This window comes from Plectrocnemia conspersa, unplaced genomic scaffold (genome assembly GCF_051122295.1).
Source record: "Plectrocnemia conspersa isolate PC_06_02 unplaced genomic scaffold, ASM5112229v1 ptg000001l, whole genome shotgun sequence".
In the NCBI taxonomy this organism is placed as follows: domain Eukaryota; kingdom Metazoa; phylum Arthropoda; class Insecta; order Trichoptera; family Polycentropodidae; genus Plectrocnemia; species Plectrocnemia conspersa.
This window is the reverse complement of record NW_028277165.1, coordinates 30,378,109-30,405,206: the sequence shown is the minus strand read 5'-3', so window position 1 is coordinate 30,405,206 and position 27,098 is coordinate 30,378,109. Positions and strand designations below refer to the sequence as shown.

Here is a 27,098-nt window from a genome sequence, read left to right as displayed (position 1 = left end):
AAAAAAAAATTATGAAAATTGGACCAAAACGCTATAATGCTTCTTTGTGGCACAAAAGCACTTTGCTATATATTCATGCAAATTTACAAATACCAGATAAGGCAGTAAAAGTAAAATGACAATAAAAATACACATGCCTACAAAATTGTAATGTCAAGGAAAAATTAAAATAAAAACTTTGTTTTCAACATGTTTATTTGTTCAAAATAGGCGAATTGATAACAATTAGGGATTGTAACACCGGTAGTACCGATACCAGTAATACCGGTATTGGGGTAAAAATTAACCTTCGGTACTACCGGTATATTTTGAAAATATTTTTTTTAAATTGTACATCATATTTGTTTAAAACGATATCTCCATGTAACAGAGAAATGACTGCGCCCTTTTTTATGATAAGGATGGCTGGCGAAGTGAAACAAAAGCAATTGCATACACGAAATTCTCTACTATTTGTACATTTTTATCTTCATGCATTTATACATTTTTACCGAATAGTCCACATAATATGCTTCACTAAACATTGCAGGTAAATATTAGCAAAAAATAAATCTCAATATTTATATTTAAATATAAAACGTATTTGAAAAAATTACGCTACTTTTTTTAACATCTTGGAAAATAATGCAATGTTATTTTTTTGTAATCAATTAAAGATAGCTTGTACTAGACGATAACATTAAAATAAGTAATGATTAAAATGTGCTGACGGGTGTTTTTTTAGGCAAATAAATATGATAAATGTATTTTTTTTATTGTTGTAACAACTAAATATGATTGCTTATTATTACAATAGTCAATTAAATAGCATATTAATAACAATGTCAATACCGGTATTGAATGTTTTTTCTCTCAGTAATACCGATATTGCAATTCCTAATAACAATACTCAATTATACTTTCCTAATTGTCTGAAGAAGGGCGTAGAATTTATTAATTTTTATTTTCATTAGCATACTTAAGTAAAACAATCAATATAGTCACTAAAACTACTATAAATGGTGCAATTGATATCCACATACATAACCGTCTAGACTTTTGTATGGATTATTATATTATAACGATCACGATTGTTATCTTGTTTTTGTTTAAAATCTATATTGAAACAGATGGTTGCGTTTTACGAAATTCCTGACACTTGGTATGCCACTACTTACAAAATACCACGTGATATAGCATTTTTCACCCCATTATATCTCATCCTACCTCGTATGGCTTCATTGTCTGGAATCCAAGTGAAGCGAAGTACTCCATGCTGTTAGAGAGAATTCAAATACAATTTATTAAATATTGCTTCAAAAGGGAATATGAGTCGTATCTGTATTTGTAACAAAATTAAGACACAATTCATTGCAATCTCGGCGTAGCGTCTATCCAATGAAGCACATTTTTGTGCTCAGCGCCGTTCAACTGTGACATTTAGTGTCATAAAGAGACCCAATCAGGTCTAAGACTTATCAATATCCACAAGAGGGAGTACGGGTTGCATCCTTGTGCCTTTTGTTGCTAGGAAGCGGTGTCGACAATCCGTCAATTTTAGGCTTTCGGCTGTGAATTAGTGTCCTAGAGGGTCGCGATCACGTCCCTTATTCATACCCGTAGCGGCCAAAACATAACACTAAGGAGCGATGTCACTTTTTTAAAATTTCATACATTCAATTTTATTTTTTGTATCATTATGTCTGGCTTGAGTGATTATGTTAACATGTTGACAACGTTATCGCGCTTTGCGCTCATAATCTTGCGCTTCCTGCTCGCAACCCGAAGTTTATTAACGCACACTGCGATAAAAACGTCTGCAATTCTAGATTATCAAAATCAGTCCAGACAGAATCCAGGTTTTTTGTGTATTTTTTTATATATTATAAAGAAATTTATAAATTGAAATCCTTAGTCAGATACAATTATTTAATTTTGTCTATCTATCTATCTAAACCTGTCCATGTTTTTTTTTTAGAAACATATTCTATTATGTTTTATGAATATACGATATATTATATAGTAACAAATCACTACTTTTCTATTGTGTCTTATGATTTAAAATTGTTATTATTAACTAAGCATATCTTTGACATTTTATTGTATTATTGCAGAATGCAACACGAAATTGCAATGTTCAATGTCACCCCTTGAATTTAATATCATCTCAATTCCACGGTATCTAAATGCCATCATTGTTTTGTTTTTGCTTACAAATTCCTTTTCGCAAAGGTGAAATACATAATAATAGTCTTATAGTATACCGAAAAATCGTCTCTCGAAAACAAAGAGCTTTGAAGACTATTTGTTTTCAAAATCCAAGTCTTTCGTAACCAAGCTGCGAAAATATTTGAGCAAGTATGATACTTTCGAGACGAAAGCTCACTTGCGATTAATTAAACTCGATTGTTTGTCTTTCTACTTCTGGTTTAATTCGATTGTTGATAGTAACCGCTCCGATGACCGGACTGGTATACATAGAAGAAACGAGCCGAGAAACCGGAATTATTAGAAACTGTCCATGCCCTTGGGTTACATTTAAATGCGTCATATATGATCGTTTGTGTATGCACGTCATATAATAGTAATTATCTATAATAGCTATTTGCTGTACAATATTGACATTAAACTATACATGATGAGCGTCATATATTTCGCATTTGTATGTACTGTATGCACTATATCTTTAATATATTATTTAAAAAATAATATATGTACATATATAATATTATTCCTATTTAAAAGTCAGCAGAAAGCGAAATAAAATAATTTAACATACATAAAAGTATATCGGTTAACTGATAAGTAATGAAAATTGAAATGGAATATAAATAAAAAGTTATATAAATTCACTATCAATATGAAACAATAACGTTAGAACAAAAAAATATTAAAACTAATCATTTAACGAGTTTTCGCCAAGCTACATTTTTATTTTTGTCTACCTTCAGCTACAATTAATTTAACACACACTATTTACTATATTTTTTTCAGTTTTAATATTATTGTTTATCGGGTGTTTTTTTATGAATGAAACCATTGTGGTCGCTTCTTGATAATGACCAGACGAAATATGTTTGAACGTTATAATATTTATTGTAACATATTTATGACTTAGTGTTAACAAACAGTATAGTAATAATTTAGTGTGAAAATGTAAAAATGACACTTTTAAATATGTAACGTATACATTGAATTCATATTCAAAGAATTTAAGAATACTAGGCATTTAAATATCATTATAAAAAATCAAACTTATTTTTTGTGTGCAACATATAAACGGTACTCTGATACTCGGCGTAGCTCCGCTTCTATTGATTCCTTTGTATTTATATAGACACCAACTGTCTCTTTGATTACTCCCACTGGAAAGATGCATTTGCGAATGGCTCAAATCCGTCCGATTCTCCGATCGTCACGTACGTTAGCGTAACAAATTAACTTGTTCTGCAAATACTTTCAATGAATTTTACCCAGAAGTTAAAAAGACAATGGCGTGGAACGGTTAATATTTATAAATAGTTATTTTACTTTAATCTTGATTTATTGCAAAGTAAACTTAAAATCTCCGAGACCGACATTTTCAAACCTTTTTTGTGCTTGCGGTTTTCCAGATTAAAATCAAGCTCCACCGCCAAACTTGATTAGTGGCCCTAGAGCTAAAGCTAGACCGAATCTAAAACGTACCCCCCATAATGAATGAAAAACCTTAGTCAGCTCGTTAGTGCACCGCCTATCATACTACCCCATCTTAATCTGCGCTAAATCAAGATAGTTTCAAGCAATTATCGTTTTTTTTTATTTTCTCTTCTTCTGCTACATTCTGAACCATGTAAGAAGCGTACGTTTACGGTTTTTTTTATACTCGCACGTAAACCTCACGTGGGTATTTTCGAGGCACTTTTCTGGTAGACGGCCGCGACCCCGAAAAACGTAATACATATTCCATGCATGTTAATATTGCACGCCCGTTGTTTATGTTTGCGCTTGACGAACGAGATAAGGGTTGAAACCCTTTGCATGTCATTAATTTCATGAGGCTCCCTTAATTATGTGATCATTAAGCGAATTTACTGCGGGTGCGTGCCGGTTAGATTTTACGTAAATTGATTGCGATGATTAATTAAAGAAGTGCTTGCTTCTTTGTAAAGTGTGATTTTGTGTATGTTAACATTTTTAAATCCAGAATACAGATCGGCTTAATAAAATGACGAGGAAAATTAAAAGGGGCTGTGAATTACATGTTTAAAAATCAGTTTTTTATGACTTTAAACGATTCCGTAACACATGTTTTAAATTGTAGCGCCGTGTATCAGATAGACGAATGTAAAGATGCTCCGTGAATAATACGACTGTATGATAATGTAGTTCTAGCGACTAATTAATTTAATTATTCCGTATTATAATGTGCTATATACTTGAAAATCACGAGCGTCTCGAATCCTAATAAAAAAAATTTGCTTGAGGTAAAATAACAGTTTCATGGCATAAAACAATAAATTTCTCACTACTAAGTCCATGAGAGAATTTTAGATGATCCATCTTATATTTAACTTAACCCCGCACGAGCTTGTCTAAGAAAACGATCCTGAGAAATCAACACGTGTACAAATTATATTCGTATTATATATTAAAACGCTTAATTCGCGCTATCAAGAAAAGGGTCTTTGATATTATCATAGTAATAAAGCATTCTCGAAATTTTCGGCGTATGAAAACACGCGCAAAGTTTCGAGAGTTCAACAAGTCGATATAGGAATCCTTTCTAGAATTTCATAGAACAAAAAGCAATATACATTTCTAATAATTAGCATATTCTACGTGTAGTGCATTGTTCATAGATTTATTGACATTGCATTTATTTATGTAGAATAATTTTAATAATTGTATATCAATTATGAGAACGTGGCGACGGATTTCATAAACACCTGCTAAACTCAGTTTTAAGATAAAATATGTATGTAGATAGCTTTCAATATTTGCAACAACATTTAATCCTTGTCCTTTGCGGCGTCGAACATTTACTAATGCGACCGCCCACTGTAAATATTTTTAACAATAAATTACTCATATCGAGTTTGTAGTGTTTAATTTGAGATTTTGTAAATAGCAATTTTTTGAGCATGTGTATTTCGATTAAAAACATTTTCACCCAAAATTGAAGCCATCATAGATGCATTTCTTAATATAGAACCTTTCACAAGGGTATATATATTCGCATTATCTTCAGAGCATCATAATGTATAATATAACGTTTTATAAAATAAACAAATTTTAGCTCGAATTACTTCCAGCTGGAGCATATTAATTATGGTTTGTTTGTAAAGATAACATTGCTGTGTCGTTTTTCCATTACTATAGCAAACATTTAGCAGCCTCGCGTTGGATACATCAAACTCAAGAGTCGTGATTTTTTTCTCGTCCCTTATGTCCTCGGTTAGTGATCGATCAGGTTATAAATATTAAAGTTCAGATCGAATGGGGTAAGAGTCGGTTCAAACAAAGGATTCTAAGGGCTATTTGTCATTTGTCGAGGGTGCGTCCCCATAGAAACCGAATGGAGCACGGATGGGGGTTGGGCGTTTATTAATTGTATCTATGACGCGCGAAAAAAGCAATAGGATGACATTTTATAATTAGTAAAATTAAAGTCGCAGCTGCACTCTATGTTATATTGTAGTATGTTAAGGCACATACTACACGTTTGTGTATTTTTATCGTAATGCAAACATGCCATAACGTTATTTTGTATTATTACTTTATTCGGATATTAGAGTTTTCCGCAAATTTGAAAATCTTATGCGCAGTCGAGCGGAAATTTTCCGCCTGATTTTCACCGAGTAATTTACATAGCTCACATGCTCGTAGTGAAATATCGTAATTTCCAAATAGAGAGTGAAATCGTGTAGCTTAGACCAGTACACGAATTATAAATTTTATAATATACACTATGCAACGCAAAAATCTGTATGTTATGGCTATAACACTACTATTCTATAATATATACATATGTAGGTGACATGAAATAACAATATTTCTAGATAAAGAAGCTGAAACATTTTATTTACTATCATGCCTATTAAATTTAATATTACATAAAATAAGTATTATAAAATGTCCCCCTTCTAGTACTAATACTAGAATAGAGAATTTTTAATAATAAAAAAAAACATTGTTACGTTCCTCACATGACTCGGAGCACAATCACTGGATATTAGGGTGGCCCTTATTTTAAGAATTGTAGAATTTATTTTGGGACGCCCCGAACAGATACTCGGTGATAAAACGAGTCCTCGAAATTTTCAAATTAAACAGACAATTATTGAAAAATCAACACTAAAACTTAATAACAATACACATGATTTTTGTTTTAAAATCTGTTTTTTTTTTAAATGCCTTTTGCTTTAACCGATCATTATTTATATCAAATAATTTTGTGTGGAATATCGATTTTTTATGGTAGTACCCACAGCTTTTACTATAGGACGGAATAGCGTAGTCCGTAACGTCTCAGATTAGTAACTCTAAAGTTGCGGGTTCGAGCTTCGGCAGCGACACTCGAATTTTTATTTATAAAAAGCGCAATTATTAAAAAAAAACAGATGCAGTGACATCTATTGCTTAAAAATTATATCTGATTGACTTACTTAGTTGGTACAGATTTACCTCGTTGTAACGCATTGAGCTCACGCCTATCAGATCGCAATAGAAAATTTTTATCTATTTCTAAATCTATTTTTCTTCATAGTTTTATTTCATAATTTAAATTGCTAGGGAGGGATTACTGTGGGGACTACCGATTAGGTGCCAAGATATTATATAAACCGGAACAATCTAAAGATTCATTTTTATACTCGAGATAATTTTGGTTTAGATTTTGTTATACAAATCGATACAAAAAATATAATGCATATTTTTGCTATGATTTTATTAAAAATCTGTTGCTGTAATTTTTTTATGAGTCGTTTAAAAATTTACTGACACGCTAAATTTTTTTTAAAGAAAACATTTCTTTTTGTAGTGTATAAAATTGATAACAATAAAAATAGTATCAACGATTTTAAGATTATAATAAATGTAGAAGGTTAGATTGCCACTTCTACTAAAACCTTTGGCTGCTATGATTTTTCTCAAAATTCATAAATATTTTCAATAAAATAGCATTATAATATATTATTTATATAAATCAAATCTTTCAAATTTATTTGCGAATTTTAATAAAATATTTTTTATTATTAATCATTAAATCGTTTGAACAGTTTTCATGAATTTCAGCTTTCGAAACAACATAAAGAAATATAAAGAAATAAAAAAAAAAGTTAAAATAAATTATGCCTATTCCAAATTTACGGTGTACCACAGGGATCCAAAATTGTTGTTTATAACATATATTAATTATATTATTAATAATATAGAAAAATGTAAAATAAATATGTTTTCGCGTTTCGTTTAGCGAGTTATATTTTTATGTATTTACATTGATATTTGACAAAAACCGCTATAGTTAATTTCTGAAGAATTCAAATGCTTCGTTTATCAACAAAAAATATAGACGACCATAATTAATTTTCCAAGTTTATCCTTTGATGTTGTGTCGATATTTTACGTTGAACCCTGGCTTTTGCAACTTGATCTAATCTGAATGAGTTTTGCTTCGGCAGGCGTGCCTGCGGTTATCGGTGATGTATGCAATCCAAGTTGTAGCATGACTGTATAACTTCTATTTGATACCTAATTGATTTTGCAAGAAAATGATTTTTTTAATAATTATTACAAATTGAGCAACTCCCGTGAAATAATTGGCATATTATAAAAAAAATACTACGCTAAAAGATATTTTTATCAAAATGGAAATTTCAAAAGGACGACGTACGACTTTGAGATTCACAAGTATTTGACAAAGAAAGCGAAGGGCGTGTGCGAAACTGAGTGCCGAAAAACGTGACAATCATTCGATGAAGGGTCAGATAAGAGTGGCGGATAAGGGTTACACAATCCCATGATGGTTTATGACGCCTTTTATGTGTGTTTTTTGTATTGCCTATAAACTCTGATTGTCTGGTTTTATTCCGTTTTCCAAATTAACTCTAATATAAATTCGATACCAAAAAAATGTTGATATCATAGACAATCTAACTTATGTTTGTATTGATAGCGAAATACGTATCTCTCGAAATTCTAATATTTCAAGTATCATATATTGCTTTTTAAACGATTATATAAAGCTGAGATTCAATTGAATGTCAAAGTAGTCCTAGATTAGAGGGATTGCCTGCAATATGTACGTTATTCACGTGGTGTAACATATGGGGTCCACCTGGAGATAAATTGCAATTTAACCTCTCCGTTTCGAAGTGCTCGATTTTCATTGAGATTAGATTCCCCTGTTTCTCCGAACGTCCGCACCGTGTGTAATTGATCTACGTGAGCTGAGAAAAAGAAAGGTTAGTCAAAAATGAAAACAAACGGTAAATTATTATTTCCTTTTTTAAATACTTAGTTCTTCGTTGCGGGAAAATTACTTTCTGAAAAAGTCGTTTTTCTTTGCGGTTCGTTTGTCTCGAAATTTGCATGATCATACGGCATAGGTACCATCTGGGTTTGGCTAAATTACCCGAGTGAATTTTACTTATTTTCTTGTTCTATATAAAGATTGACTTTCAGAGATTTTTTTTGTAAAGCTGCAAATATGACTACATAATTATATATTCATACATGTACATCCATTTATTTCATATAATGTATTATATAAATTTGATTTTTTATGTAAGTAGTATTTATATAAACATATTAGCGTCATGTAAATATGTATTACGTATAATATGATGTAGCTTATTCATTTTTATATATATCAGTGCTTCGTTCCCTTATTCAATTCAGCAGTAATTGGATCTGTGATGAGATTACGAATTTTAATAATAACTGGTATTATAGAAAATTCGGCTTAGAACTGTAAATGCTCAATGATGTTATATTTAATGGAATAAAAATTAACCCTTTATTATTGAGAGTTAATTTTTATTCCATATTTAATGGAATAAAAATTAACTTTCGTCACTTGAATGGCGTGCGGAACGCATGTAACGCACGCCCTTATTTCTCACTCACTCTCGTCACTTAACACGCAAGCGAGCGAAAGGGAATGTATCTCACCGTACGCGTCTGGTCCGATTTCGCTTAATAAAATACCACCAGTGTTTTAAAGGAGGGAGAATTGAAAAATGACCTAATCTGTGTACAAAATGTTATTCATTCACAATTTTTTTTTAAATTTTAATATTTCAAAATACTTTGAACAAATTGATAACAATAAAATATTAAATACATGTCAGCCTTTCATGAATATTTTAATAATTTGTACGCAGTATATGTGTATTGAAATTAAATAACTTTCCTTAAAAAACTTACATTTCGTATAAATAACCGCCTTGTGAGCAACCGATTTGTGACCAATTTTTGTGTGAGAAGTTGCTTTGGATCAATGTCCGTGTGACCATGTGAGCAATTGTTCGCTCACCAAACTTTTTATGCTAATTTCGACTGGAACATCCGCACTTGACAGTAGACATCCATCTTCTTAATACGCTGTCATTGTACGTTGATCTGTTCGATAAAAGCTACGATGAGCCGGTCCGATTTTTAATGTTTTTGTTTATTTTATATTTATAACGAGCTTTCTGTTTTTAGCATCTGTTACGCATTAAGGGTAAACTATAAGGTCATGATGGTATATTTTTATAAATAAATATTTTTATCATCCCGGGTTGCCACTGAGAATAAACACTGAACTTATATGACCTGTTAACATTGTATCTCCAACATTTTTTTAGTGTCTTATTTTGTGAATGTAAGTCAACTGTAAACGCGATAACTCGAGTTACACCGAAACAACCCGTTGCTCACCGAGTTTCGTCTCACAAGGGCTCGTAATCGTAAAAAGAACTCCACATACCCTGCGGTCGTTAATTTAATTGCCACCTCAGCCGTTAAAGGCGCAATTTGTACCGACGCGCGAATCGGAAAACGACGTTTTACGATAATTGAATCGAATCCGTAAATAAAGTAAGTACTGTGTATATAATTTCGCAATCGAAGCACCTCGTCACAATCGAGCCGAGGCGTTACCCCCCGGCGATCGGTGATCGAATCTTAATTAAAATCTCGGTGAGTGAGATGGTGCGGTGGTGTTTCAATTGCGTTAGTCAACACTTTGAAGATACAGCATATATATATATGTATATATATATTTTGAAACAACGTTATATGTTGGGTGATTCAATTGGATTAATCGGGGAACATTCGTGCGCATCGTTTGTATACGGCAATATAGATGCTCATTTCTGGCGTACAAAATTAGATCAATCATTCTGACAGTGCATTCTCATATTAACTAAGGTGGGGTTGATGCATTATGAATTAATTTTATTGAGCGTGGTTGTGATTATGTGACAATTTAAAACAATAAACTGTAGTACGCTACTAGCGCTGCAAAGGCATCAATAGTTAAATGCCAAAAAATATCCTTGTACATATTATATATATTTATACCAACGCCTGGCGGCTATGTATTGATTGAAGTTTTTAAAAATTACATACCAGCTCCACGACCTATGGAACGGATTTACCGCCAATTAGTGTTATTTCACAAGTCTTGGTCTTCAATCGGAAAAAGCAATTTAACGTTGATTTGCTCCACCGCGGGCGATTGATTGCGGATCTTTAATTATCAAATAGATTGTTGGCTGTAAATGAAAAACGACTTGACTCAACCCTCTGCTTGATCGATTGTGGAAAAACAATCCTCGCTTCCGGGAAAATTCTTTATAGGCGGTCTTTTTGATATCACTAGAGCCTTTGATCGCGTCAGCCAAAAGAGCGGTTGGTGTGTCGAACCTTCTATAGTGGCTGTCCCCAGGGTTCTGTACTAGGTCCATTTCTTTGGAATACCCGTTTTTATACGAATCGGTGGCATGATTTTGAAAGGATTGCGTAAAAAGTTGGCCCTTGTACAAATCACAGCAGCCGGGATTGAAACATTACGATTTTATTGCTTTTGATATAAATTCTTGACTTCCAAGAAGAGAATTTTCTTTGCCCTCTTTTATAAAATCATTTTATCTTCTGACGCCTTGGACTGGTAGAAAACTCATATACATTTTTTGTTGAATGAGATATTTTTAGAGGCTATTTAGTTTATATAATAAATATTTTATTATACCCTTTTATTGACATGTAACTGTTGATTCGATAAACATATATTATACAATGTCGTCATTCTATGGAATTTTAATCTGTTCGCACCTCAATAATGGATATCTGCTCAGATATGAAAAAAAAATCGTTTCCTTAAATATCCAAAGGACACATCAATTAATTGTAAGAGTTCCTTTTGGCAACGATACAGGTGGTCCCGACTCTTTTTTTTTAAATAAATATTTTATATTCTTTAGGGGGCGTAGCTCTAGGGGTGGTTGATCTCGCGGCCAATGAGACTCTTCGGTGAATCCTATTAGATTGTTTATTAAGTTATAATTACATTGACACATGGACTATTAACGGCGTGACGTAGATGATGCTCTGGGCTCTTGTGGCTGCATGCGGCGAGTGTCAGGTGTGATATTCATATCTGTCGGTGAGGGCGCGTAGCTGGTTCCTCCGGATGGCTCTCTGGTTGTCTGCGTCGCTGACTCTGCTGTCTGAGGCGTCTCTTGTGGTGCCTCCGATCGTCTGTCTCAAGTACTGTGGGCATCATAAGATTCCCTATCGAGCTCGACGGTTTACCGTTACATTCTAATTAGAATCCACTACTATTTGCCTCTCAGCCATACACCGTGGGGGTGTTACCCTGCACTTCTAAAGAAATATTTACCATTTTATTTTTATTATATAATAATGCTCTTTTTTTTAATAAATATAAATATTTTATTGGTTTTGGAAACAAAAGTAGTAAGAATACATTTAATAATGACTATAATAATTATATTTATTTAAAATATCGTTGAAATTCCGCACAAAATTAAAAAAAAATCAGATACATAAGTAGTAAAATTATAGAATGAAGTTAGTGGTATTGTAGGTTAATCAAATTTATTCATTTAACAATCCAGAACTGACGCCGATCCCCTAGAAATAAAAATGGGAGTGGTGTCGCATGCAACGAAGAAAGAGATAAAGCATGCTCTTTCGTGTAACGGTATTTCGTCCAGATGACATGAGAATCTTATGAAGCGTACCGTGGACCGTCTGCCCTCTCCTCGTCGGAGTCCGGGCTTATATCATTTAGGGTGATGCACGTAATCGCGATTGTGCATCGATCTCCTAACCAATCGCTGCAGTGACTTCTTAGAATTCGAGAAATCGGATGTGTATTTTCGAAAGCGAGTTTTTTGCTTGGCTCCAGACTTTCGAATTCTTCGAAAAGGTTTGCTTTGTGTGATTGATTGCGTACGTACCGTTTTGTCACAAAAATGATTCTCTTAACGACCCGTGTTATGTGTGGTCAAAAGAAATCCCTCTTGTGCCATGATGTTTGTCTCATTGTTAATGAATGAACGTTTTTGGTCACAGTCATTAACAATGAGACAATCGCCCTTTTAAATGTGCCTATATGTGTGGTCGCCACAATTCTATATATTTATAAAATATGTATTTATAAAGCAGTCAAAAGATCAACATGTTTTGATATTTTATAAACTTAATCTAACTTAAAAGATATTACGTACAACGTTGGTTTTGATGCAAATGTTTTGTTTCTAGTTGAGTTAACTTGTCATTTACTCAAAGATACATATATATATGGATACTATTACATTTTTATTGTTTTAAATGTAAAATTCTATTTAATAACACAAAAACAAATATATATATTTAGTGTCCAAACTTGTTCAATTTGTTCATTGTTACAATATATGCAAATATATAAAAAATTCCGAGCAAGGGTACCAAATTTGCTAAAAAGAATATGCTGAGACGTGACAACGTGTCTTCTTCTATATTTCTCTGCCCTCTGGCTCTCAAAACTGACAGAAATATTGTTAAAGTATAATTAAATTTGTATTCTCGAGTAATACAATAGTGTTTCAAAAATATATTTAATATAATATTGTCTATCTATAATACAAAGACATTGTTTTTCGAAACGCTAATAAGACCAATTCTGAGAAAATCTATTAAGCTTTACAAATAATACAATAATAAGTTTTAAAGACATCTATCAATTTGATCTTGCTACACGTGTTATAAAATATTCTATCATAAGCCGCGTCTTCCTCTGCGCGCAAAAGCACAAAGCTGGATTTAATTTATGGCATGATAGGAAGAGCCCTTAAACATATTAGTAAATATAACGTTAAGTAAATAATTTATAATAGTGTTTTCTCCGAATTCTCCTTTAGAATATTTAATCAAATTTCACATTTGTATGTAGGATACAAATCTTACCCTTTGAAATGTTCTCTTGTCAATTATTGAGGCAGCCCTTGTACTAATAATTTTTGCTAAGTATCAAACGTGTTACGTAACACGTAAGTTTATATTACTCTCGAAAGCAATATCGTATTCGTCTACGAAGGTTTTTCAAACATATAAGATACACTTGTGTACATACATTGCAGCATGGCTCAAGGGTTATTTTAAAAATGCAGCCACATGTATCTGAAAGCAAAGGTTTTAAGTAGCGTATGAATATGTTGGGAACATAAAGAGGATTATATATATAATTTTGTATGGGTCGTATTTTCTGTAGTTTATATTATAACGTACATAAAATTTCAAACTCGAGAAAAATTGAACTCGAAAACAATATACAGCTGATAGCAATATTTCATGAATTCTATTATTAAAATATATTCTTTCCTTAAAACTTGCTCTATTGTATTTTTTATGATTAAGTGCATCTGTGGTAATAATTTACAAGTTATATTAACTTGTAAAGCCTCCTTAGTTGCGCGTTAGCCACGGTTATGTAAAGACAAACCCAAAATCATGTAGAGATCTAAACAAACTACGGTAAAATCTAAAATAATAGCATATCTTCAATATGCCAGTCAGAATACAATAATTTATTAAAAATTACGTCAAAATAATTTTGTTAAAATGTTATAAAAGTGTGTCCTCGATATTGCTTTCTATTAATAGAACCAAAAAAAGAGGTCTCGCGCACGTGGTGAGTTAGAGGCTCGCCATTATGCACTTGCTGGGACGACGTAAAAAAAAACCTTTCCCAGAATTGACGCAATTATACATTCCTAATTTTACAATACCTATAAAATTTTAACAGTATTAACCGAAAACGAAAGTTAACGATTATAATTATCTATTATAAATTCAAAAACGTGTAAAAAATGCATCAAATTTGATAAAATAATTGAAAAATCGCCATGTCAACTTTCAATTGGCCACAGTTGTACTTACAGGAAACAATTTATATTTAAAATCTGTGGTTAGTTTATTTTTTGGGAGAGTTATTTTTTTTTATTCATATTCATTTTTAATAAAATAAGGGCCATCCAAATTTCCACTCACATTTTTCGCTTATTTTTTTAACAAAGAAAACAGACAGAATAATTATAAAATATCTTGAGGGGAAGTTTGTGGACCAATTGGTTGAAATACACGGACTTAAATGAACGAAGGATAATTTATTCGATAATTAAAGATTCATAATCCATTACGAATGAGTTGATCTCCCTAGTTATATATTATACATTTTATACGTATAGATTATTCCGAACCGAACGCCGAAAGCTCTTAAAATAACATCCGGAAAACCATTCCAAAAATCATAACCGTAGTTACCGAACTTGTATCTCGTATTATGTAATACATGCTTACCGGATATATATTTTTTTATTACAAATGTACGCAGAATAGTAAATACATATTTAATATCGTATACAAGAAGTACTTAGTCTCTAGCGCGGCTCGTTCAAAGAACTGCGATACTGCAGCCCCTTTATATTTTTATTTATTTTAAAGCGATTTTCAAATCTTGTTAGTGGTGGTTTTACAGATCCTCAGCTTCGTTATAAGATTTGTCGCAATTTGTAAGTTCGGCACGAGTTCATTTTCGCTACATATTATTCTCGTGAATATTATAACGAGCAAACTCTCACTGTTTGTTCACTCGACGTGCAACAAGACTTTGTAAGGCCAATCAAAACTTGGCAAACACACAGTCGTGTTAATTCATACAGTTGTAGTTAAATAGTTTATAGCTTAATTGCCTTTAGCAGTTAGTCGTGTTATGTATTAAAAGGGTTAGAATGAAATATCAAAATTTGACAATATGCCGCTGCGAAACGTTTGAGATTGTTATAGATCTCAAATATATCAATGTTCATAGTTTTGTAAACTATTTTGAATACGTTGTTATAGCAATATAAATCCGTTGACACGCTTTAATGCTTTTGATGTGAATTATTCACTTCCGAGAAGAGTGATTGAGAACGTTCTTATGAAACAATTTTATTGTATTTTACGTCTCAAAAATTATATGTGCAAATATATGATATAAAAAGCTCTAAATGTATTTCTATTAGCGAAAATATAATTTAACTGATGAGAGCTAGTGAAATTATATCCTGCTCTATTTGACAGTTGCGAAACGTCTATTTTCTGTTTAAACCTAACCTAATAAAAGCTTAGTTAGGTCAGGGGGAAAATAAGCGGGAGAAGAAATACTGACAGATGTCGCATTTTGCATATTTTTCATAGTTTGTATGTACTTATTACGATATTACACTATGTTTTTTACAAATATGAAAGCTACCCTTACAAATATTTCTGTGGACTTCTGATATAAGAGGGCTGATCACAGTTTATTCAAACCGAATTTTGGTCAAAAGGAGGGCGCAATAAACAATTATCACTTCTCAGAAGTCAAAAATTCACGTCAAAAGCAATAAAATTGTGTCGGAGCCGTCGCAGTGGGAACGCTCGGTAACGAGCGTTCCCACTGCGATGGCGACGGCACGATTTTATTGCTTTTGACGTGGATTTTTGACTTCTGAGAAGGGATAATTGTTTTTTGCGCTCTCCTATTGATCAAAATTTGGTTAATTTGAAAAAAAAACAATACCACCCCGTGTACTTACACATACCGATTTCACCCTCGGAGCGACCGACCAATTACAGGTCAAACATTTTAACGGTGTTATTTTGCTCTAACTGTTTAAAATAAATAAAATGCAGACTTGTAATTTAAAACCACTAAAAATGGTTAAAACATGAATTTTATAGTAGTCGTGATTACACAAGATGACGCGTTCACATGTCGCAATTATTTGCTAGAACGGTTTCGAGCAAAATTGCTTGATTAATTTAACTGAAATTAAGCTCATCGACATTTTATCTTTAATAATGAATAAATAATATGTTTCAAAGCAGGAAATTGATTTATGTATGTACACACCCCATGAAAGCGCGCTTTTCGCGATGATACATAAAACGAACATTCCGTGCATGTTTTATTAATGCTACACGCTATGTTTGTATTTAACCAATATGGCAAGAGAGCGAGGGTGTATTCAAATAGTTAATTTGCGACGTATCTACTCAAATTAAACTGTCGCAGCAAAATTAATATAAACTATTATGTATAAAACGTACATGTATTCGTAATAAAATACGATATAATAAGGCGCACGAACAAGAAGAACTTTGATTCATAATATATGAGGAGTTTTTCCTCCTGAGACCTCTAGGGGTTGAGATGGAAAAGTCTTTGAAGAACGTGTGTTTCTCGTTACGCCGTTAAGGAGTGGAAATGAGAAGGCAATTAACTACGAAATGTCGCCACGTCGCAGTAAAATTTAAGTAATTAATCAACTATATTTATAATAGTATCATATCCGTTGAAATATCAATGAAAGTGTTACAAATTAACAGAAGACTTAATTTATTTATATATAATTTAATTAAAAAAGTGTTTCTCTATTCTTAAATATATGTACTATCTCGAGAGTATTGTCATATTGTATACGACAAAGAAATATGTACGTCATACACTGATCCGTGTCATCTTTCTATAATATATTGAATTATTTTACACCTAAAATAATTTAAAAAAAATTATTCAAATGACGTGATGATGTCACTTTTAACACTCAGATATTTAGCATTTTTGTTTAAACTTAAATATTAGCCAATGTGTCAAGTATGCTTTTTAGCGTTTTGATACAGGCCGCTGTTTATATACAAAATATTTATGAACATCTCCAGGTATATTTAGGATTGAAAGCCTCAAACATTCACTGGTCTTAAATATACCCTCAATTATATAGTACACGCGTAAAGAGACGACTGCCGCAAAATTATTCATTACCGGGCAAAATTACCTTGGAATTATACGAGAATTTTCTCAATATTACAACTTAATTTATTCTCTTATCCACGTATGTATAAGTGTATGAAATTTAAGTAAATCTCTATTGAAAACATGTGATTCAATGCCTGAAACACTCATATTATATATCAAAGAATCGTTCTCTTTGATATTAAGATATTCGCTATGATTGAAGCAAAAAAAAAATACTATTACCATAGTTATATAGTAGTTTAAGTGCAGTGGTGCGGAACGACTCTAAGAATAAAATATCCCTTTCATCTGACTTTATTTAACTCCGGAGAACACCTGGAAACCCCACACCTCAACCCACATGGCGGATGCTAATGAAGCCTTATTTTTTCCATCGTTTCCTTCTCCGTGAAAATCCCACCGCGGACGCCTCTGGATTTTCCCGAGTTGTTTCAAGGCCGCCGCGGGGATAATGTTTATTTAATTTGTTTAAATTATACACAAATAAGGGTAGCGCTCGCGAGTTTTTCTTTCGCTTCGCGTTTTTTTCTTCTGTTTTTCCTGTGAGTACATAGGTATATGAAAATTTGACAAGCCTCCGGCACTTTTTTTGCGGTCCATTAGCGTTGACATTTTCCATCCACTGATCCATCTTTATACGCGCATTGAAAAAATGTGTAAACACACACCCCGTCACATTTTTTTAATAGATTATCTTTAAGATATATACAATAGTTGACAGTGTAATCAAACATTTAAACACGTAAAGGACCTAAATCACACATAAATTCGCATAACGCTTAATGAGGATCTAGATAGTACGAGACAAAACAGAATCGGCGAGAACTGTGATCCTATGTCATGCCCAATATATATTTTTTATTTTCTGAACCCATTTTAAATGACTTAATGATAAAATTCCTAGTATCTTATTGCATTAAAAACTATAGATACTTATATAAATATATTTCGGTAAAAACATTTAGTAATTCACAACCATTTTACCTTAAATTCGTTGTATAAACTATTATATCAGAATACATTTTCACCGGTAGATTTATATTTTTAAAAATTAAAATATAATTTATCTGGTAGGTGCTAGTAAAATGATATGATTTTAACTTTTCCGTGTGTAGTTATACATATTATTTATTCACATGCGATGTGAATGTACAGTGAATGTGAAATTATATTTTCACTAGTGAGGCTTAAAGACATTTTCACTAGTATATATATATATTTCTACTAGCGAAAATATAATTTAACTAGTGAAATTATATGCTGCTTTAAATTGCGAAACGTCCAATATCTGTTCAAACCCTAACCTAACCTAATAAAAGTTTTAAAATATTTTTTTCAGAACTTTCATTAGGTCAAGGGGAAAATAACCATAATAATAATTGTGCATATTTACTATATGTTGTCTGCACTTTGATATTATACTATAAATTAAAAATATGATAGCTATCCTTACCGATATTTTTATGGACTTCTGTGATACAAGAGGGCTGATCAAAGTATATTCAAACCGAATTTTGGCAAAAACAATTATCACTTCTCAGAAGTCAAAAATTCACGTCAAAAGCAATAAAATCGTGTCGCAGTAGGTACAGCGACGGCGAAATTTATTTGCATAATATAAGCTAAAATTCATTTTATTCCGTTTAACATTTTTTTATTGTACCAAATCTATAGTTATATACAAAATAAAATAATTTTGAAGGCAACGCATTTATTTAACACAACTGTCCGTGAGGTCTAGACTGGAAATCCAGAGACCACGGGCTCGGGCCCCAGCAACAGACTTCAATTTTTATTTATTAAAAAATGCGCTATTACATAAAATTATAACAATATCATTTGTTTATATATTTATTTTGATTACTTAAACTCTCGTTATCCTAAGTTTACAATTGATAAATGTTGAACTCCTGTATTTTAGCCGTGATCAGGATTTAAACACATGCAACGCTTAAAATTTTAAATCTCATTTAAACGCTTGGCTGACAGCATGTGTTCAAGAAAAAACAGGTTGGCGGCGAAAGGGTTAAAACCAGTCCCAGTTGCAGAGCGACATACATTGATTGTATTATAATACACATAATAATTAATTATAAATATGACTGAAAAGTGGCGGTTTTAAGTATTAATTATATCTCATTGCACTCTGTTATAACGCATTAGCCTTACGCCTGTCAGGTTACAACAGCAGATTAAAAAATGTGTCAAACGTCTCCTGAACGGAGACAGTAAAACCAAAGTAAATATATTTGGAGAAGCACCGTCTAATATTTTATAGCTAGTATAACATTTGGTTAACTCTTAATATAAAGGAGTGCTCTTTTGTGTAGTTGAATTAACAGTATGCATCCTATTTTTTTCAGCCAGCTGTGGCTCTATATCGATATCGATGTATCAAAGTCAAAAATGATGGAAAATATTTTTTATCCCTTTATCCCTAATAAAATATTATTTATGTAATCATATTTAACACATGATATTCAAATAGGTAAAATAATTTAGTCATTCATCAATACAGCGCTGAGTTTATTTATTAAGAATATAAACATGCAGATATTATTTTTACAATTATAATTCATTGAATGCACAGAATCAGCTACAGATATATAAATTTGTTGACATTCAATTTTGACAGCAATTTGCGTAGGTTTTAGTTTACATAACACGTATTATATGTAACCCGGATGTTCCAATTTTTTGGTCATGCACGCATATGTATTTATACATACATATATATACCTACATTTAAGAAATTGATTAAATAATTGAGATACAATCAATATTGATGGATATGTTTTATAGTAAGTAGGCCATTTTTAAGCACCATTCTTACTACATATTATATATAGGAAAAAATAATATTGTAATTGAAGTGCAATATTTTATATATTTAGTATTATAAAACACATATTTTTTGTATTTGTATTACAATTTTATATGACATTCTACATAAAATGAATATTTTTATGCTTATTTTCTTATACAAATTTAACCTTATTTTAAAACTAATATCACTGTTACACAATTACTATTTTATTTTAATATATAGTGGCGTACATCTGGATTTGCTTACGATTAATATTTAACGTAATTTAACCTTTGTTATATTTGCATACATATATTGAAAGGCGGTTTTTAGTATGCGCCTCAGAACGATATCAGGTGTATATCCCTTTTTATTCATCAATACAACTGTACAGTGAATTTATTTAATATGTACAGTGTACACTGGATACGACCTAAAACATATCCCATTCCTGGAAGGTTTGAAAAGAGATCTTCTTAAGCGCGTTGATGTTCAAAGTAAAATTCAATAAGTTATGTGCTTTACTCCATCGTATATTTTTAGAATCTAGAAGAAAAATTAAATAATATATAATTTTAAAAAAGTAAAGTGACTTTAGGCTTACATAACGCTAGTCTAGTATTTGTTACCCGATTCACAATTGACGAAATTTCGAATGGTTCACTCATATATTGATTTTTTCAATTCGTTAAGAGACTGAAAATACTTGCTCTGTAATGTTTTTCTATTTATCTGAATAAGTTGAGCTTGGGGGAAAAACCTTTTACAATTTAATGGGAAGATAATGGATTAAGTGCTAATGTAGTTAATTTACCTGGAGATCTGAATCCATTGCTTCTAAAGCAAATATGTGCTTTGGCATTTTGTGCTTATATTTAAATGTTGTTTCTGTCGTAATCCCCACTAAATGAGATTAGTGTGTTAGTGTGGTTAATATAATAAATATTTATATAGTATTTTTTGTATAAAAATGACAATGTTATTTTATTGTTGTTTTATTTTATTTTAAAGATAAGTATTATAATGCGGTTAATATACTATTTTCATATATAAAAATAATAAATTTCTATAATACATGAATTATTAATATTTATGTATTGAAAAACACATGCCAATCTGATTATTTGCTTATATATATTTTTAAGGCTTAGTTTTTTGTACTAAGCACGCTCTTTCTAATAAATTTCGGTCTATGGGTCGCAATGGCGTCAAGCCCCTTTAGAGCGGAGTTCCAAAATATGTTTATTAAATTTAAGCTTGGAGTTCAGATGTAAGCCCAGATATTTAACGCTAGATTTATATTTTACATTACTGCCCTGTTCATCTTAGAGAGGCGGTGGTAAGGTTATATTTTTGTGAATATAATTGATTTGTTTTATTCTGTATTTTTAATTTTTTACCACTATTCAAGTTTTCAAAAGATATCTGTATTTTTTCGCGTTTTTGATATGACCAAAAACACTAAAAATAGCTGAATCGTCTGCGTACTAAGAAAGCGGTTTTCGTCCGCATCGTTCCACGGTCACTCTTTTGCCTTTCGATAGCAATTATAAAGTCTTTATTTAAAAATCAAAATCCAGTTTGTTATAAACGTATTTGAAAATTAACAATTTTTTTCTGGTTACTTAAGTGGCTACTATCAGTAATAAGCTGATCTAATTTGTGTCTTCTGCTCTCCCTGAGTATTCGAACAAATGCGGATTCGCTGTCTTCACAAAAATACACGGAGTCGCTGTGCGGGTATTCGATCGACAACTAGGTGTTTAATTATTTGTCCACATACTCTATGGAAATTATAGAAATTGAAAAAAAAATTAAACCCTAAAATAACTATCAACTCCAATGTAAAAATAATCCTTGCGTGTAGCAAAGGTTTGTTTTATGAAACGAAATGGATCTCATATATATTACTAGGGGCATCACAAATTTACAAAAAATATTAAATTTAATTACGAATCAAACACAATCCGAGAAAAAATGTTTTTTTTTTCAATAAATATACTTTGAATTCCCGGAATTTTACGAATTTTCAATTCTGACTCCCGGGCTTAAAAAAAATTCTCGGGAACAGCACCCACTACAGTGGCTACCTTTCAGCATTGCCTAGTGTCACATTCTTTATGTTACAGATTTTCTTATCCGGTGGAATTCTCCTAAATTTTAGGCGTAAGTGTTTTTACCTGAAATCTGTATTCAATGACTTGGAAGTGACATTTAGTATGCACATCAAAAATGTTTACGCTAAAGCGTCGAAGATGCTCGACTTTGTTATACAGAGCACGTGTCACGTTAACAATTTATTGGCGATTCGCATTCTGTGCATTCCGTTGGTTTGTGGCGTCCTTAAATATGTCTTAAATCCCAGCTAGGATTCAAGAGTGAATACAGATCGTATTCGTATCTGTAACATAATGCCTGTTTTCTAGGAGCGTTGGTATACAATTTATTGCATTTTCATATTTACTAAAAGTTACTAAAAGGTGGTATCGACAATCTGTCGATTTTCAGTCATGAGTCGCGATTGCGTCTTTAATTCTTGACCGTTGCGGCCACAGATGTCAGCACTCAAGCCGGAACAATTTATATGGAATGATACACACACGATGTAATGTCGTAAAAAGGTTTTCGCTTTTTCAGCTAACCCTTAACGTATTGTGTTATATTAAATTAGTGTAATTAAATGAAACAGTACTTCGTATGTTATCCATCTTATCTCGTGCATGTAACGTATGTAACCATTGCAGAGGTATGCTTTGTTCCACGGGGTCACAGCCCTGACCCCGCGCTCCAGGCTCAACAGGCTGCCGCCACCCCCTCGTACCGCCCCCTTCTGCCATGGACCTTTCGCATATTAGCCATTTATAGAACGTCGAAAATTGGCCGCAACCCTTGCGACGTTGTTTGAGGTATATTGCGGAGCTTTCACGTGCACAACCTTTTTTCGGTTAGTCCAAAAGTTAATTTGAGGACAATTTATACAAGCAATATATAAAATAATTGTTCCATAAATAGAATTGTTCATGTATTACTTTTGGACACATTAGATGCGAGCGAGCATTGGTCAGAACAGTAAACACCCCATGAATAACTCTGTAACGAATCCTTTTCCGAAGATTTATCTTACGTAGTATTTATTTAAATGCACAAATCTTTTAAAATAATTCCCTTTTAAATCGCATCCAGTTCATTTCAGTCGCAGCTTATTAGTCGTATTTTAATACCATTTTTTTGTTTTCTACTGATTTTTTTATTTTACGTTACGCCTTTTTCTACATATGATAAATGCGCAAACTTCTTATGGTTAGTCCTTTGTTTGATAAAACGGAGCCTCCGAACAAATGGGTTGCGTATTTGTCAAACATCAAGACGCGATTTTAGAATGTGACATCGTAATTTTGAAATAAAAACGCTCATATTTTTTATTTAAGTAAAGCTAATCAAATCACGTAAATTTTTAACGTTTCTTTAACTTATCAAGTAAACGAGTAAAATCCTCAGTGATACGCGTGTATTCTAGAAAGCAACTCAAGACACACTGCATAAGCAGTGGAAGAGGTCCCATGTGTAGGTCAAGTGAAAGAAGTGGTAGTAAGCTTTCGCGTTTGTACATCGTGCGGAACCAAATATGTATGATTTGAAGTATTAAAAAAAAAGTTTTTTCTTAATCGCGTAAAAGTGAAACTATATAAAACAATCACCGCGTACATCGAGGGATAAGTCTTATAATATAGCTTATATGATATAAGAAGACTTACATATATAAGTTACGAAGTAGCTCGATTTTATTTAAACACTTCGATATTCATCCATGAGATTAGAAAAAGCTAGTAAAATCCAATCTGAAGTGATCGATCGGAATTATAATTAATAATAAACATTAAATCTGATTTTATAAACACTGTGTGGAATTCGAACTCACGACCTTCAATTTATAAAGTATAAACAATGACTTACCACTGCTCCATGCGATAGTATATATACATACAAAAAGTATAAACAATCATATTATTACTTAAATAAACCTAAATAATTTAAGTAATATTTATTCAAAAATATGTATAGAAATTTCATACAAATCTCTCTTACGTATAGCGCTAAAGCTTTTAACTAAAATACGGTCCACTTTCTGTTTGAATAATGAGCTTCATCTTTTCGCTGTTTCGATACCGCAAGAGCAGCATCTCACGCTACTCTATCCCCCTCAGCGTTGTCGTGCTCTTACAGAATATTGTCCTATCTATTTAGTTTGTTTCCTTGAGACTTTTTTTATGAGGACAATTTTTTTATTTACGTAATACATCACGAGTAAAAAATAACTCATTCTGCGGTTACAATTTGATGCAATAAAATTATAAATATAAAACGTATACATTAAGAAAAATATAATAATACACTAAAAATATTTTTTAATAAATTTTAAAAGAACAAATAAGAAGCGCAGTAAAAGGAAAACAAAAATAACCAAGTATTTATTTATATGCACTTATCTTAAAATAATTTCCTGTTAAATTGTACCTTTTTTTATTACTTATGTCTGAAAATCATTATCTTTAAAATCATTCTCTCGAATTGCCTTGTCAATGTTCTTATTTTTTTACATACATTATCGGAATGCAGTTTATCAGAAAGAGTAGACATACATAAACTATTTAAAATTAACATAACGCAAGATTATAAGTGCATCAGCAAGTCATCTAATTTTAATCAATATTTTAATTATAAATTTGATTAAAATTCCCAATTTAGGTTGCCATATTGTGCTACTACTACTAATAAATTATTAATTACAAATATAAATATAAAAAAAAAAAAACACTATTTCTCCACAAAATATTTATTAACTGTATCATCAGTAATATAGATTATAACGATTCGCCCAGAGACGTCATTTCAGATTTTTCCAGGAGAGAGCAAAAGTTGGCCAGCCAGTAATCGATTTTTTTATATTTGGATTTCATTAAGATAAAAACGCTTGGTTATCTAGCGTTCATATTAAGAAGTTGAAAAAAATATTTTGGACTTGCTCTAATAAAAGTTCTAAAAGCATTATTAGTTTCAGAACTTTATTAGGTTAGGATTGGGTTTGAACAGAAAATTGACGTTTCGCAACTGTCAATTAGAGTCGTTGACATTTTAGAGCACCATATAATTTCACAGTAATATTACATTTTTGCTAGTAGAAATATATATTTACCGGTGAAAATGTATTGTATTTGGATTTCACTAGTGAAAATATAACTTCACGGAAAAATACACATTCACTGTAACATTTGTACATCGCATGTAAATAAATAATGATAAGTATGTATTTATATTTATTACTTCTTATGGAAAAGTTGAAATCATATAATTTTACTAGCACATGGCAGATAATTTATATTTTGACTGGTAAAAATATATATCTACTGGTAAAATTGTATTCCGATATGATTTCACTGAAATGACATTTTAAAAAAAAATTTTCGGGATAGATTCGAGACTGTTATTTTTTTAGATTTCTTTGTAGGATAACTAAATAATTTCTGGTTTAATCAAAAGTTGGCCTGTCAGTAATCGTCAGCCCGTCATTAATATTTCGATTTCATTGAAATTCATAGTATTTCATTGAATAACTTGACAAATTCAAGGGGTAGGGCAAATGCTCCCACCTGTCCAAATGACGTTCCTAAATTCGCCGACGTGCAGTGAATCACTATCTCAACAAAATATATGCAAACAAGAATTATTCATATACAATTGAGATAAAACTTGGTGTCTTTACATAAGAATTAGTTCAATGTCGAGTGAAACGTTTTTATTACATTTCTCTTAGATATGTTGACCTAAAATAAATCACAATGCAAAAGTGTATTTATAAAAATGTTTTCCTATTATTAATAATATATTTTATTTTCAGATCGGCATACGACAACGAGAAGAATTCAAATGTCGCCATAAAGAAGATATCGCCGTTCGAACATCAGACTTACTGCCAGAGGACGCTTAGAGAAATCAAGATATTGACGAGGTTTAAACATGAAAACGTAAGTTTGTAATTGTATTTTATGTGTCATTGTTAGTGCTTACTATTATTATGAATCTTCTTTCAGATAATTGACATCAGAGACATATTGCGGGCGGTGACCATAGATCAAATGAAGGACGTCTACATTGTACAATGCTTGATGGAGACGGATTTATACAAATTGCTAAAAACGCAGGTAAGTCATTATAAATTTATTATAACCAAAAATCAAACACTAATCAACGCATTACATTTCAGAAACTGAGTAATGATCACATTTGCTATTTTCTATATCAAATTTTGCGAGGCTTGAAATACATTCATTCAGCCAACGTTCTGCATAGAGACCTTAAACCTTCAAATTTGTTGCTCAATACATCCTGCGATTTGAAAGTATGTCTATCTTCACGTTGCATGTTATATTTGTATAATAAAAACAATTGTTAATATAGTTTTTTTTTTTAGATTTGCGATTTTGGTCTGGCAAGGGTAGCCGATCCCGATCACGATCATACCGGATTTTTAACCGAATACGTCGCAACCAGGTGGTATCGAGCACCAGAGATCATGCTCAATTCCAAAGTAAGTATTTTGCATTGGAAGTACACTGGAAAATTAGTATTAAATTAACAACTCTGTTTTTTAGGGTTACACAAAGTCAATAGATATTTGGTCGGTCGGTTGCATTCTCGCAGAGATGCTCTCCAACAGACCCATATTCCCTGGGAAACATTATTTAGATCAGCTAAATCACATATTGGGGGTGTTGGGATCTCCTAGCCCTGAGGATTTGGAGTGCATCATAAATGAAAAGGTGATATATTCATATTTTTATTCATACTTTAGCTATGACGACTACGAGGATTTGTAACATCGATAATTAGTATTATATTATAAAATGATCAAGAATAATATTTATGAGAATACTATAAATAAAAAAATATTTCATTGCAATTAAACTTTGATTTCTATGAAAATAAAGAACTCTGACA

General features: G+C 31.7%; 1 protein-coding gene across 1 annotated transcript in view; it reads left to right on the top strand.

Moving 5' to 3' along the window:
• Positions 1–27,098, top strand: part of rl (Mitogen-activated protein kinase rl) — a 123,680-nt gene that overhangs the window by 90,688 nt on the left and 5,894 nt on the right. Inside the window, exons 2-6 of the mRNA XM_088189401.1 lie at positions 25,999–26,125; positions 26,192–26,302; positions 26,365–26,499; positions 26,572–26,688; positions 26,753–26,920. Coding sequence (XP_088045527.1) covers positions 25,999–26,125; positions 26,192–26,302; positions 26,365–26,499; positions 26,572–26,688; positions 26,753–26,920 — 658 coding nt within the window. The remainder of the gene's footprint in view (positions 1–25,998; positions 26,126–26,191; positions 26,303–26,364; positions 26,500–26,571; positions 26,689–26,752; positions 26,921–27,098) is intronic.